General features: G+C 38.1%; 1 protein-coding gene across 1 annotated transcript; it reads right to left on the reverse strand.

Moving 5' to 3' along the window:
• Window positions 1–6,909: 6,909 nt before the first annotated feature.
• Window positions 6,910–15,875, reverse strand: med21 (mediator complex subunit 21). Its single transcript, XM_082509640.1, has 4 exons — window positions 15,790–15,875; window positions 14,365–14,479; window positions 10,040–10,140; window positions 6,910–8,346 (listed from the first exon to the last, which is right to left on the reverse strand). The coding sequence occupies exons 1-4, from the start codon at window positions 15,871–15,873 to the stop codon at window positions 8,167–8,169; spliced, it is 480 nt and encodes a 159-aa protein (XP_082365766.1). The 5' UTR covers window positions 15,874–15,875; the 3' UTR covers window positions 6,910–8,166.
• Between the last annotated feature and the right edge of the window lie 114 nt (window positions 15,876–15,989).

Below are 15,989 nucleotides of genomic sequence, written 5' to 3' on the forward strand. Positions count from 1 at the left end.
TTCTTAAATTATGATGTCTCAGGGATTACATGTGTAGTTTACACTGACAGAAAGTAGAGTGTGGTCCAGCCCATTTAAAATCAAAGAAGGCTGTACGTGGCCCACAAACTAAAAAGAGTTTGACATCCTTGAATTAAGTCATTTCAGCCATTCTTGCCATGTGTCATGTGCCATAGATACCAGTGTAATATTACTGGTAATTACCGTAGCTCATATTGTCCACTTTATCAGCCAAAGCAGTTTATTAGTGTAACTGCAGCAACAGCACACTTTATAGAAAAAGCAGGCGTTACCAACACTGGCTTTACTGTTTCAAACCCTTGCGTGTTGTAAAAGTGACAATGTACATTCATGCCAAGGGTTCAGCTCTGGAACAGATCCCAAGCAGTGTAGCCTTAAGTCCAGATGAAAGAGCTTGAAAACGTTCAACTACTTGGGAAGAGTTTTCTCTACAAAGCCCTCATGTGGGTGGAATGAAAAGCTCAGGCAGCAAAAGAAACATACATGCACGTGAGGCTGAGGCCACTAGTAGTTTAAACATAATCAGAGACAAATGATCATGCTAAAGAGCACAAGAAAGGAAAAAAGAAGAAAGAAGTTTGATTTTCCCCCAGCGAAATTCATAGAATATAAAAAAAACAAACACAAAAACAACAGACTGTGAACATATTATGTAACAAAGGAAGTAAGGAAGGAAGAAGAAGAAGGGGGGTCGTGTATATCATCAAAACATTTCAGCAGTTCGCTATCAGAAAAGGTATGAATGGGCTTGATTAGCTCACAAGGAGATAAAACAGCCCTGCAGGCAAAAGATAGGACCCGTGTTTCGTCTAGTCACTGGTCTTTTTCCCGTTATGGCCCCGCGATCCCACAACAACAAGACATTTCCTGACTTCTGAGAAAAGTCCTGAATCACTGCTGCAAACTGGGAGGAAAACTGGATCAGTAGCAAACAATGGCTTCTGCGTTAGCGAGGTCTGTGCTGATGTACCTGCACCACAGCACACGCTGGGAGCTCAGCAACTCTGAACAAGCACACTTACACTTGTGCATTCACGTGGGCAAGATGTGGTGCAACTTTTTTAAGGTTTCCATCAGCTATGACTGGACCTCTGTGTACTCTACCTGCAAGCACACTTTTCTTCATAAAGAAGTGGATACCACACCACCTCAGCAACTACTACAAACTACTACATTAGAGGTCACTCACTCTGGGACAAGTTTATTTCTCTGTGACTGCAGCTAATATTTCAGTTACTGACTAGATTTATGATTTTGACTGCTGATTAGGCACCGGCTAATGGCTGGGCCTTACTTAATAAGACTGGACTTAAAAGAAAGTGCATGAATTATAGACATATACCTCCCTATCCCCACCATTAGACGACTTTATTGACACGATAAGAGCACTCTGGAGAAAAAGGATACCGTATTAGCTAACCCAAAGTGTAGGTTATCACGGAGCTATCGTTTAAATGCATAAACAGGAAGGGGGTCACATCCTCTGCATGTAGTCAAAATGTCCATCCAAATATTGTGAAATAAAAAATAAAAAAAAAATTGCTATACTACAACTATGCACCACTGCCTTAAATAATCAACAGATTTATAACCATAAGTATTAAGTAAACAAATGACCAGTAATATTATGAGCTGGTGTAGTATTTCATATCTGCAGGTGGTTTGTTCAAGTGGTGTTGCAATAACCCAGCAGAAGCTGTTGCTCATTTGCTGTGGGCTTGTATGTATACCACTGTCTACTAGGGCTGCCACAAACGATTATTTTGATAGTCGACTAGTCACCGATTATTTTTGCGATTAGTCGACTAATCAGATCATCATCCATTGGACGTACAGCTTATTGCACCAGCAGCATCTGGTCTTATATAACTATCATTAGCTTACAGCTTGAAGTGTTTGTGCTAACTAAAAATAAAGACAAGATGGTAGTTTATTAATTTTTAATGAAATTTGCAGATTGTTTCGGTGAAGTTTAATAAACTCCTTGCTTTCTAAAATATAACAGGACACCGGAGTATATTCTCCAGCGTCTCACACTTCTGATAATCAGCTGTCTGCTTGACAGTTTTAGCTGTGCAAAAACTATAACTTTAATCTCAGCCAAACCGATTTACTCAGGAACAAATAAAATACTAAAGAAAGCCAAACAATAACATTTTTAAGTTATCTAAGTGACTTATATATATGTTTAACCTGACTAGCGGAAGACGGCGGTGGGTTTGAAAACGATTTGCCGGGGGAGTCCGGTGTTCTCACGGCTCTAGTTAGCCTTGCCCCCGCCTAGCTAACGAGCTAGTGGGTAACAGACGTCGAAAACGTCGGAGCGCGTTTGAAAATATGTGGTGTCTTGATAAACTGAGCAGATATTTGAGGTTTACACAGCTACATTCTCGCCTGAAAATATGTTAAACGTTTATTTTGTGACCCAGAAAGAATAATAAGAGTAAAGTTAAAACTAACTAGCTGCCGCCATTGTTGACAACTGCGCTGGGCTGCGCTATGAATTCTGGGACACAGCTTCTTCTTCTTCTTCGGGGTTTAACGGCAGCTGGCATCCTTGGACATGCAGTGCTGCCATCTTCTGTTTCAGTCCGTTATTACACTCTTAAATCCTACTACTTATTCCTGCGTCCTTTGTGATCTTACAAAGCTTCAAACGATGCGTCGACTATTAAATTAGTCGTCGACGATTTTAATAGTCGACATAATCGTGACTAGTCGACTAATCGTGGCAGCCCTACTGTCTACTATGCAGTCTCTCCATTTCATTATTTTGAAATATAGAAGAGTTTGCCCCCACCCCTCCTCCAAAGTTATGTGGCCTTGAGTTGTGTATTTTATATAAATTATATGTTTGCATATTTTTTTAAAGGAGACAACATGGGTCATGACTACTGCCGTGCAGACATCTATCCTGAGTCTCCCATAAAGTTTTCACAGGATAAGTATTTAGGGCTCAATGAAATACAGAGCCATATACAGAGCTTCAATATGCACAGCTAATGGTCACTCTTAACCAGCTAGCTTGGGTCATTCCCATCTCATTCCCATTTCCATTCTGCAATCAGACAGACATCAGTGACGGCAGTCCTTGTTCAGCCTGAGAGAACCTATTTGAGCTGGAGCATCACTCTAACCAGAACCTGAAGCAGGCGGAGAGCTGATTCGTTTGCCAGCAGACCAAGTTCACTGCTGAGAGAAGAGAGCAGACCGAGGACCGCTGCTTGCTGCGGTTCAGAAAGTGAAGGTGCAGCTCACCTATGACGCGCTCAGTTGAAAGACAGCTGACTATTTCTTTAGTGCTCATTGTCACAAAGTAACATAGTATTATTTTATGTATTTTAGACAGTTGCTTTTGCACACATAAACACCAGTGTGTACGAGGAGCAGGAGTTTCACTGTATGTTCGACTAAAGTCATTAGAGAGGGACATGAACTTACAGTAAATTGGCTTCTACACATACGTTACCATGCAGACTAAGATAAATGGGTTATACAAAAGAGCTTGTTTGCTATCCATCTATAATAATAATAATAATAATAATAATAATAATAATAATAATAATAATTATTATTATTATTATTATTATTATTATTATTATTATTATTATGCTTAAACTAAAGATTGTGCATTCTTAATTTGTTCTTGGCTGGGAATATCATGGTTTCATGACTAATGTGCTGACAGAAAAAGCACCAATATTAGTTAGAGCCTGCATGCTATTGGAATAGAGCAGAACTAATCCAGGATGACATGGTGTTAGGTTTAAATTATCTTGATGACAGTCAAATAGTATATTCAGTTCTTTCATTTAGTTTGATTGCGCTGTTATTTTTTTATCCATCTTAGAAGAAGAAATGTTCACAACCTAAACTGGATAACCTGGATTATCCACATAGAAAGGAAATGAGTGGAATGATGTGCTTTTCGTAATATGTGAAAAGAGACTCAGAATTTCCCCTCATGGAGTTTTTTTTCCTGGTTTTCCAAACAAGGTGGAAAAAGAGGCATCATTTAAACTGTTACATCATAACTGAGCCAGCCAGGCCTTAGCTCTGCCTAAAGGGGATTCAGTTGGCTTGAAGATAACCAGATCCACCCCACAGCTAAACAAACACGGCTGCGCAACTCAGGCACTTATAAGGAAGGCATTACCAACTCGGGCTTGCTATTTAGAAACTTAAGAATGCAGCCTAAAACAGCCCACTAGAACTGAAATACACCAGTGGCTCCAGTAAAGCATTTGGTCCCAATGAAAGCGTCCAACCATAGGAACATTATTTTTAGCCAGTTCTAATGAGGATTTCCAGTCTATCAAGCAGCCATAATTATCAGAAAATAATGAAGATTTCTGTCAAACAAGCTAACACAGACTCATTTCCTTTACGGTTCACAGGCTGTTCTTGGGTCACCAGCAATGGCAACATCTATTCATTTTACACAAATCAAGTAATACATAATATATACATAGCTTCTTACACTTAAAATAAAGTGTTACTGGCAGCTGCCAGATTGTTTGACCACACTTTCAAGTACTAAAAACCTCCAACAGAACAACATGAATGATTTTTAGTTAGTAAGAAATGATTTCTCAATGGAATTCTGAGATCTGTGGATTAGTTTGAGACTATCTGCACGAGAAGAAGCCAGTGTCATACAAGCAGGCAAGCTATAACCCCGGATGCACCACTGAACTTTAAAATCCAGCCTGCTGCAGGTGTTTCTGGAGAAATACTTTACTTTGAATAGAAAGAAGAATCAGGACAGATGAAGCTCAGTGTACCCGTTAACCACTGATTTCTCAGTTTTGTGTGAAAAATTCTTCAGTTTCACACACTCCACCCTTAAAGCACTCGGAGTGAGTGGACAGGAAACCCTTTCCCTCCTGAATGAAAGGACTCAGTCATGAATCAACACACAAATGTGTGCTTACGCACAGAGAAACTGTGAAAGCATATGTTCCCCTGAACAGTTAGTTTATTTTAAGCTAAACAGCCAAGTGTGTGTTAAAAACTCAATAAATGATTCCTGAAGTATATTAACAACTTAACAAAAGGACATTTATCTCAAATACATTCTGAAATCCAATCCACCAGAGAGAGCAGTCAGTTCATATTAGAAGTGAACAAAATATATGGCAAAAAATGGCAATTTTTTAAGGCACAGCTGTTAAGCTTTTCACCCTTTATATGTGGCGATTGACCAGTTACCGGTATGTACACATGCACATGTTTGCCTTAGCTAATGTTTTCCGGCTCACCTACACTGACGCCACCCTGTCGGACCTCAGCTACCATAGGTCCGCCACTGCTGCATGCCTCACACTAGGGAGAATATTCACAGCTTCTTTCTTGTAGTTAGCTTGTTTGACGCTATACTGTGCGAGCTACCTATTTGCTACATTCCCTTTGCGTGTCTGTGTGGCAGGTTCAACTATATTAATAAATTCAATTCGGACAGGATAAAAAATGGACAGTATTTTTTTAAATAAATCTTTTTCACTTACCTCCGTGTCCTGCTCCAGAGTCAATTATTGGCGTGCCGCCAGGCCACGACCCAAATGAAGAAATGAAATGTCTTATATCGTTTCTGCCTAATTTTTTAGGCAGTTGGAAGCTAGAGGCTCTGGTTATAGGCTACCCCTTAGAGGAACCTTAGAGGCTGCACAGTAAACATCACCGCTATTGACCCCAAATCATAACAAAAGACCTCTGACGGCAAAAATACCCCACGCCGAAATAATTTGAAAATATTTTACTGTCTGTACATGTGGCAACCGACCCCCCAAAAACACACTGTTCCCTTCGGTCCTTTATGGCTACAAAATATGAAATAAGCTCCGCTGCTTCCTGAGACCGTCGGGCTCGTCAGACGTTCCGACAACGCAACGGCGTAGCGCCTGAATGACGCTAACGCCGACCAATCAGCGATGACTAAAAGAATCCGTGTTTTCTTCTGCCCAATAAAACGTGACCTCTACATAAGGGTGATAGATTGGCCAATAAGAGCATCCAAGCCGCCCTGCAAGAGTCGGGGACGGGTCCAGCTAGCAAGCGTTTGCAGCGATGAAAGAATTTCCAGCAGTTGGAGGCTTTGATACATAATTTTATTGGTTGTGCTTAACGCAAATTCTTACTAAAATAGCTTTTATTATTCTGATAATTTGCAAGTATTAAATGGTATTTTATTGCAAAATGTTCTTCACACATAATTATGAAATACCGTATGAATGAGAGGGTATGTAAAGCCAATAAAAGGTCACATTGGTGATCAATACACAAGCATCAGGTTTCTAATTGTTGACTAAATGAAAAAGCTGCAGGAGTTAGTTATACTGAAATGTTACTGCTATTCAAAATATAAGTAGAACTAATCGAAACCACACGGATATTTTATTGGACAACGTTTATCTAGTGGCAATAAACCAGATAGAACGTAATAAAGTATGATAAGATAAAAGTCACACAGTCCACATTTATAGCACTTTCTATTAAGGCACAATCTGAGACTTTTGCCATAGCAGTTTGAGATGATAACAGCTTGTCTGCCTACAAACCCTTTAAAAAGTGCTCATTGTTTAAACTAGAAACCGAAATAAATGTGTCCGCATTCCAACATTGTTACAGTAGAGCCCTTCAAAAAGGAACGGACTTGTTTCCTTAATAATCCCATCAGTGGTGCTTAGAAATGTCTTCATCCTATCTGGACTCTTTCATTTCCTTGTAGATTGTCCTATAGACCTTTGGGATAAACAAAGAACATTAAAGGGAGAAGCTACACTAATCACATGTGAATGAAAACGCAGATAACAAAATTTGAGCACAGACAAAGTTTTGTTGACCAAACCAGGGCAGGTGAAGATTTGCTGTCATAAATCTCCTCGTTCGGGCGGGTTAAGTGCTTTTACTGTTAGGACCATGATGTCAACATGCAGACAGGCGGGTGGGTCCCGCTAACACGTCTGGGTGTGGTGGCCAGCAGACAAGGCTGTTTTTATATTTCTCACATCAATGGGGCCCACTGAGCTGTGACACAGCACCTATATTTAGATTTGGGCTATAAAGTCTCTGGCCTGCAGCCTGGGTTTCACAAAGTTCAGTCTGAAATGGATTCAGCCAATATGAAAGCATTTGTTTTGCAAAAATCAAGATTGCACTGCATGACTTGTGAAAATATTTTAGTTGCAAATGTGACAAAGGTGATTTTTGCTCTTTAGGTTTTTTTTAAATATGATGTATCAGACTAACTAGGAGTTAGAACAGAACACACGCATATACATAACTTTCTGTAATGTGAAATTTTCATGCCTTTTACTGAAACGTTTCAAACCGTCGATAGAACCAGATTATGGAGTTGTTTTTTCCCCTCCTTTAAAATTTTTTTTCCTTTCACTATTGTTTTTGTCAAAACACATTATGAAATATACAAGAGCCACAGCTTAGTTCCTCAAAGCTGTGTCCATCAGAATTTCCTTTAAAGGTCACATGAACTGAAATGTGGTCATTCTTTAATTGTAATTGTTTCCTGGTAAAGGCTCGCAGTACGTCATGTCAGTTTCTGCTAGTGTATCAGTTCCAATGAAAAAAATGAAACTGATGCAATGCCACAAACAAACTCCAACAATTAACATCCCCCACATGGTTTGTGTACAAAACGCTTGTGGTAACAGTTTGCAAATTATATAAAAAAGGAATATTATTAACACTTATGTGGCTGTCCACGGTTTATTTAAAAAAGAAAATACCTCAGAGAGATGAGCTATCAATATCTACAAAATCTGACATAAATATATAACATATAGTGTACATAAATCACATAACACCTGTCAGATTGGTCTCCTCAGGCCCACAAAAGTTGTTTTTGTTTTTTTAAAATAAAAATTTCAGGAAAAAAAAGATCCGTGTGCATGTAAAGACACCATCCTTCATCCTTCTTTAGCTGAGCTGCAGAAAACAAACAAAAAACATAAAGATGACCTCATCCACACAGAACCGCTTCAGCATCTACATGTTCACACATTTGACATGTGAACACACACCGTGTTTGGCAGTTTCAACGATGGCCTATTGTGGCTGAAGGCAAAGAAAATAAAAATAGCTGAAAAGACTGAAAATTGTCCAGAATCATATTATGCATTCCTCGGGTCAGGATTCAGCCGGTGATGGCTGGCTGGGTGCCCCGTTGCGGGTGCGGAGCTGAGATTGGGCAATGTCAGCCAGTGCACTCTGGATCTTCTCCAGGAGCATATCGCCGCGGTAAACCACCTCTTCTAGCCGAGCTGCTGCCTCATGGTTCTCCTCCTCCAGCTGCCGCAGACTGGCCGCCTGATGAGAGGTCACAGTCAGTCAGATTTAATGAAAACAGCTTTGGTGTTTTTATTTTCCCTTTTGTGGAGCGTCAAATAACTGATAACAACTGAGTGAAGGTTTCCTTTAATTGTGTATAACTTGGGAGCATCAGATCTCACAATAACTGACTGAATAATAAAAGAATTCCCACCTGGTACACCCAATATCCCCACACAACGCAGGTGGTGTGTGTGAGCAACTTTTAAATAGTTGATGAGAACCACTTTGTACAAGTTTTGTTTCACGGTTCAAAAGCTGCCATCAGACTGTGACGAGATTCCATGCATGATTCGCAATGTGTGCAGAAAGTCTCCTGAGACGTGGTCTTACAGCTGATCATTTCTAACAGCTTTGTATGACAGATGTCTTTTTACTTTATATCTAAAACCAGTTGCGTGTATTGTCGGCCCTCAGAGAGCTACAGGGAAACTAGAACTTCTGGGCTGTGCAAGTCTCATTCACAAAATTCCACTGACATCTGACAGCACTAATATCTAAAAAAAATGCTGCCCTGTGGTCCGCATGAAGATAGAAGTATCCTTGCACAAAGAACCAACACCACTGATTATACAATATTGCTCGGCTGTTTTTCAGAAAGACTGACGACTACTGCTCCGACTTATAAAAAGCTAGAAATGACATGAGCTGCCTGTAAGGATGGCTTACTTTCTTATAACATTACCTAGAGATAAATATCATACTTGTTTGAGAAAGAGCAGCACCTACTCGGCTCAGAAAAGGCATTTGGAGCTTGTAATGACATTAAGCATGATTGGTCCATGCAGATTAAAAGCAATGAAAGTTTGTTTTTTGTTTCTTAAATACCTAATTTTCCAGCAATATATACAATTATTAGTCACGTCATCAGCAAAAATGTGCATACTGCCAAGATCCATGAATCTTTTAGAGAAATCATTTAACAACAATGCTGGTGATTTTCCTTTGGCTCAGACTAAAACTTCCTCTATGCAGGGAAACTCCCCCCTTCCCTGTGTACTCAGAGTCTAAGTTTCCCAAACATTACCAATTTGGCAGTTTTAACTGGTTTAAGTGAGCTTTACCATTTACTTAATGGATGTTCCTCAAAATAATCTCGTTATCGGAACACTCCAGCCGTGGTGTTTATCGTTCCTCTCTTGAGTGAAGGCCATAAAATATTAAAAGAGATGTTTTTGCTTTTTTGTCTACTGATAAAAGTCTCTGGAAACAGATCAAAAAGTTAGCAAGTTTTCCAAGTACCACTAATGTCATTCAAAGATATTTGTGTTACAAATGCTCACTGGCAGTACTGTGTATTGCACTCAAATATGCTTGCTGGGAAACATCCTATTCTCAATTTTCTGTTCTTTAATCTATTCTAGTCTAATCTAATAGCAGAAAGCAGTGCACAGGAAAGTGACACTTGATGCCATGTATCTTTCTATTTACGGGAGAGAGATCAACACAAGAATGACTGTTGTTGTCTTTAACATATTTCACTATAGACTATAAACAGTTTGCTTACACACAAAACACACTTCCCTCTGCTGACTGATAGCTAGACATACTAACAGTGCTCCTCTACTTGAATTAGTTTTTTTTTTTTTTATGTCCGGGAAAATAGAATTAATACATTGAAATACATATATACACATGTGAAATAGTCGGTGATACTTATGAATGTGCTGACCTGCAGAGCTGCTGTGGACTCCTCACTGGGCAGCGAGTCTATGAGTACATCCACATCTTTGGCTGTTCGGGCTATAAGGGCTGCAAACAGCTGGGCATACTCTAAACAGAGATCACGAAAAACAAAACACAGGTGAATGATCCTGCATATCATTAAAATAATAATATATATATATATATATATATATATATACATATATATATGGGCTGGGCGATATATCGAGTTTTTTAAAAATATCGATATATTTTCATACGAGATATAAGATGTGACAATATCGTTTATATCGATATAGCCTATGTTATGTTATAATTATACTTGTGGGGCCGCAGGTTTGCCTCTCTTTCGTCCACTTTTGTCTCTACGCAACGTTACTCGGCCTCGCCTCTCCTTCACTGAACACAACTCCCCCTCCCCCATAGCTTCACCTGCAGGCAATGACAAGATGAAAGCGGAAAATCTCCGTTAGCGAGTTACCGCGGATCGTCCCGTGCGTGGGGCTGGACGGCGTCAACGTGTTAGCGAGCTAACCGCGCTAACGAGCTAACCGCGCTAACGACATGCAGCCCGGAGGAGCTGCACGGCCTAAAATCCTTTCATTTTCTCAAAACTCGACAGTGCGCCTTATGTATGAATTCTGGTTGTGCTTACTGACCGCGAACCGATTTTATGTGGTACACAGCGATCATCAATCTGTCCAAAAATGTTTTAATATGACTTTGCTAAGCTACGGAGCTGCACTGCTTGATGGATTGTCGGAGGATTACGGCTACCGGGGAGGAGCCTCGCGGAGTGATACGTACTGTGCTTCAACGTAATATTACCGTACTGTGTGTGTATAAGGACCACAAATGGCACCTGTTCAGAGACGTGGTGCAGCTGTGAAATCTGTCTCTTTGTTATTATGCTCAGCGTCTATTAGTTTACATTTTGACTGCACAATTGTGAGCTTTTTGTTATGCACAAAAACAACATTGTTTTCTTTTATTTATGGACCATGATTATTTAATAAATGCTGATAATTTATTTTTAAGTAATTTCTTCATGTACATCTACGCTGTATGTAAATAAAAGTGCCCGTGTGACATCTGGGACACAGTGTGACTAAGAACTCTCTTTTTGTTCTTAACTTATGGCTTTTAAAAAATAAAAAAAAAAATCGAGATATATATCTTATATCGCCATCCAGCTAAAAAATATCGAGATATGAATTTTGGGTCATATCGCCCAGCCCTAATTTTTATTTATTTATTTATATTTATATATATATATATATATATATATATATATATATATACACACACACATATACACGTATATACATATATATATATATATATATATATATATATATATATATATACACGTATATACATATATATATATATATGTGTATATATATATATATATATACACACATACATATATATATATATACACACATACATATATATATATATACACACATACATATATATATATATACACACATACATATATATATATATACACACATACATATATATATATATACACACATACATATATATATATATATATATATATATATATATATATATATATATATATATATATATATATATATATATATATATATATATATATATATATATATATACACATATATATACATATATATATATATATACACATATATGTGTGTGTATATATATATATATATATATATATATATATATATATATATATATATATATATATATATATATCACAAACACACACTCTACGTGCTGTTGAACCACAGAAAGTACCCCCTCCCCCCCCTTTTTTATAAGAGAAAAATCATTATGTACCATAATATTCAGAGTGAAAAGATAAAATGTCACTAAATATTGAGTAAAATGTAAAGTGGTGAAACTAAATCATTTGAGTTGTAGAGAGACACTCATCATGAATGATATGTAGGTGTAGTGATGGAGACCCGGTGTTGTATGATCAGGGGGGAGTACTGTACAAAGCACCAATGTGGACATTTTCATTCCTGTTTCAGACAAATTTTTTCAAGCTAACAAGCTGTTCCACATTATGTAAGCCAGTCTGTACTGCATTTATGTCAGTTTGCATAAGATTTTGTCCGTGTAGCCTAGGGCTGCCATGATTAGTCGACTAGTCATGATTACGTCGACTATCAAAATCGTCGACAACTAATTTAATAGTCGCGCGTCGTTTGAAGCTTTGTAAGATCCCAAAAGACGCGGGAATAAGTAGTAGCATTTAAGAGTGTAATAACAGACTGAAACAGAAGATGGCAGCACTGCATGTACAAGGATGCCAGCTGCCGTTAAACCCCGAAGAAGAAGAAGTAGTGTCCGGTATCGTAGCCGAGTCCAAATTCAGGAACTGCATCCTACTGTGCCCCCATTTGTAGGCCGATTACGTTACAGTGATACGACGAAGACTGTCCGAATTCGAAGACTCCGACAAATGCGGCCGACAAATGCGCCCTTCATTTCCCCAGATTTGAAGGATGGGTCAGGTGTATACTTCGTGGCCCAACCTATCCCAGAATTCATAGCTGTTGCTCAGCTTCCAACAATGGCAACAGCTAGTTAGTGTTAATATTACTCTTATTATTTTTTCTGGGTCACAAAATAAACGTTTAACATATTTTCAGGCGAGACTGTAACTGTATCAACCTCAAATATCTGCTCAGTTTATCAAGACACCACATATTTTTAAAAGCGCTCCAACGTTTTCAGAGACGTCTGTTACCCACCAGCTCGATAGCTAGCCAGGGTTCAAGGCTCACTAGAGCCGGTGAGAACACCGGACTCCCAGCAAATCGTTTTCAAATCCACCGCCGTCTTTCGCTACTCAGGTTAAACACGATATACAAGTCACTTAGAGAACTTAAAAATGTTATTGTTTGGCTTTTTTCAGTGTTTTATTTGTTCCTGAGTAAATCGGTTTGGCTGCAATTAAAGTTATAGTTTTTACAAAGCTGAATAAACGTCAAGAAGATAACTGATTATCAGAAGTGTGAGATGCTCGAGAATATACTCCGGTGTCCTGTTATATTTTAGATAGCAAGGAGCAGACGGCTGAGTTTATTAAACTTCACCAAAACAATCTGCAAATTTCATTAAAATGTAATAAACTATCATCTTGTCTTTATTTTTAGTTAGCACATACCTTACACATTTAAAGCTGTAAGCTAATGATAGTTATATGAGAGCAGATGCATGCTGGTGCAATAAGCTGTAAGGTTTACGTCCAAAGGATGCATGATCTGATTAGTCAACTAATCGCAAAAATAATCGGTGACTAGTCGACTATCAAAATAATCGTTTGTGGCAGCCCTAGTGTAGCCTGATGAATCTGGGTATGCAACCTCTACAGACATGCTTGTGTGCAGTGCACCAAGAGATCAACAGCACATGTAGCACTGGCTGACAGTGATAATACTGGAAACTAATTTGCTGACGAGTTCACTTTAACAGGAAAGGGAGTAACAGAGGAGTTCACCACAAAGAGGAAACAGTGGCAAAAAATAATCAACAATTAAAAAAAGCAGCATGAGAAACACAGACAGTGGATACGTAGACAATTTTCAATACCGTGTTTCATTTCACTGCAAAGAAGTTATTTTTATATTATGACATATCTTTTCTGTATCAGGGTCGAAGTTGAAGGAGAAACTGAACAAATGCAAACAAGTCTAGCTCACAGACTGTTCCGCATAATTGTTATACTGCCCTCTGGTGACAGCACACAGCTATAACATGTACCAACACACAGCTATATACTGGGCTGGAAATCACCAGAGACCCTTTGATACCACATTTTTACAATATATTACTGTCATTTTCAACATTATATGATATGTTAAATATTGCAATAACATATACTACAATTTATGTCCTAAAAGTTGAACTTTATCAGTATCTGTTTTATCCAATGAGATAAAGTAATCTCACTGCAAAATGAGATTGTCAAGCATCCCCCATCACTGTTATTAAAACCTGCCACAAATGTTACTATAAAATAAGAGTCATTCTGACTGATATCAGTCTGAGGTTCAATAGGTCAAGTTGGCAATTACATGCAATCTGTTTCTGATTGCATGGGCAACAAACACATGTTGTCCATAGGGAAGTTGCACAGTGACCTCTGGTGGAGAAGCTATGCAACGTCATTGATGAGTGTTTCTCTCATCTCCTCTTGAATTTTTATTTTTTTATATTTAGTAGCTTTTAAAAAGCAGATATCAATAGAGAGACAAATAACTAATATCAACTGATATAAAAACTATGGTTAAAATTAATGTCATAGTAAAAAAACACACAAACCTTCTGTTGGGTTTGCTGGCTGATCCTTGTTGATAGCTGTCTGGATGTTACTGAAAGATGCAGGAGGTGCACACTGTTGCAGGACGCCGATAGCATTACAAAACTGATCCGCAAGCTGGACACACAAAACAAAACCAGTAATAGGTTACGCTGTCGTTTAAACAAGACAATAGCTGCTGATGAGAACATAAACTTCAGGCAAAAGAAATTTAAAGAGGTTTCTTTTACCAGTTTTATCAAGGTATGTTTTTTTTTTTTAATTATAAAATATAGGTATTTAGTTTACCAGTGTCAACCATAAGGAGGCCAGAATCCAATTTTACCCACTGTGAAAATGTGAAGGCGTGCTTAAGTTTTGGACTTTTAAATGTATTTTCATAAGTTTTACAGCTTCTCCTGAAGATAAAACGTCCCCCAAATAATTAAATGAGAGAAAGTTCATTTTTTAAACCATCTACTATAGAAATCTATGCTTTTTACAATGGGGTCACATTACAAAATATATTATTACAGGACAGTCTACACAACAAGCCAAAAGAACGTTTTCTGTTATTTTTGCACATTTATTTCCTACAATTTAAGCCCAACGAGTCACACTGACAAATTTTTCTTTATTGTGCAGAAAAACTAAGAAGGACTGTTAAAACCAACATCTTTTTCTTATATTACAATGTCTCAGGGATTAAATGTATAGTTAAAGTTCTGACTGAGAGTGACAGAAAGGGGAGTGTCACTGATCGGCCCAAAGTGTGTTGTATGTAGGCCACCTAGTAAAAGGATGTTTGACATCCCTGGTCTAGAACCACCCTTAAATTATTATTATTATTTTGTTTGTTTGTTTGTTTTGGAAAATGGCAAATAGTTGCAGCGGGAGTTGAAAATAGTTGAAACGGGAGAAAATACGTGGAAATACAGTATGTAAGGCAAAAACAGATTTTGCAGTATTCTAGCAAGCTGGTACAACATGAAGGATCAAAATCTGACCTACTTTTCTCCATTCGTAATTCCTATAAGTTCAACATCTGTTCAAGACCACTGAAAAAAAAATAAGCAAATTTGGTCCCTTGCAAGCCAAATATAAAGAAATTACCTTTGCACAGTATTGTAGTAACACTGTTTTCTTTCCAAATATATTTATTTTGTATCATTTTGTTCAATGAAGCTACTCAAAACGACGTTTTAACACTGTAACACTGTAACACTTCATTGTTTAAAATAACTTAGCTGGTTTGGTCGTTTAGTAACACAGGCCTTTAGCTATAATTGCTATAATGGTTAGCTACCCCGTGTTGTTGACACGTTACTAAACTATTAGGGCCACTGGTTTGCGTTAGCTACCAACTCTAAACGACATAACGATGCATTTTATATTTTTAACACCTCCTTCTACCAAAGAATGTTTAAAATATTCAACATTTGCCTTACCGAATTGACTGCGTCTTGAAGTTGTGTTAGCCGGTCCGCCATATTGTCTGTTTCTGACGTAACTGTCGCGAGAACATAAAACATCTCGCGGTATATTCGGTATTTTGGGAACCTTGGTTGTCATAGGTTGGGTTACTTACTTTTATCATCTCACAACTGGGTTCACAGCAAACTTGAAACGCGTTAAAATCGATATTTTC

The sequence above is a fragment of the Aulonocara stuartgranti genome (genome assembly GCF_965226115.1).
Source record: "Aulonocara stuartgranti genome assembly, chromosome: 17".
Lineage (NCBI taxonomy): Eukaryota > Metazoa > Chordata > Actinopteri > Cichliformes > Cichlidae > Aulonocara > Aulonocara stuartgranti.

What these genes read in the sequence shown, in the direction of transcription:
- med21 (XM_082509640.1), bottom strand. Translation starts at nt 15,873, where the DNA reads ATGTTTTATGTTCTCGCGACAGTTACGTCAGAAACAGACAATATGGCG. An exon ending in TTCAAGACGCAGTCAATTCG is followed by an intron (nt 14,480 to 15,789) that starts GTAAGGCAAATG and finishes TTGTGTGTCCAG; the next exon opens with CTTGCGGATCAGTTTTGTAA. An exon ending in AGTCCACAGCAGCTCTGCAG is followed by an intron (nt 8,347 to 10,039) that starts GTCAGCACATTC and finishes ACCTCTCATCAG; the next exon opens with GCGGCCAGTCTGCGGCAGCT.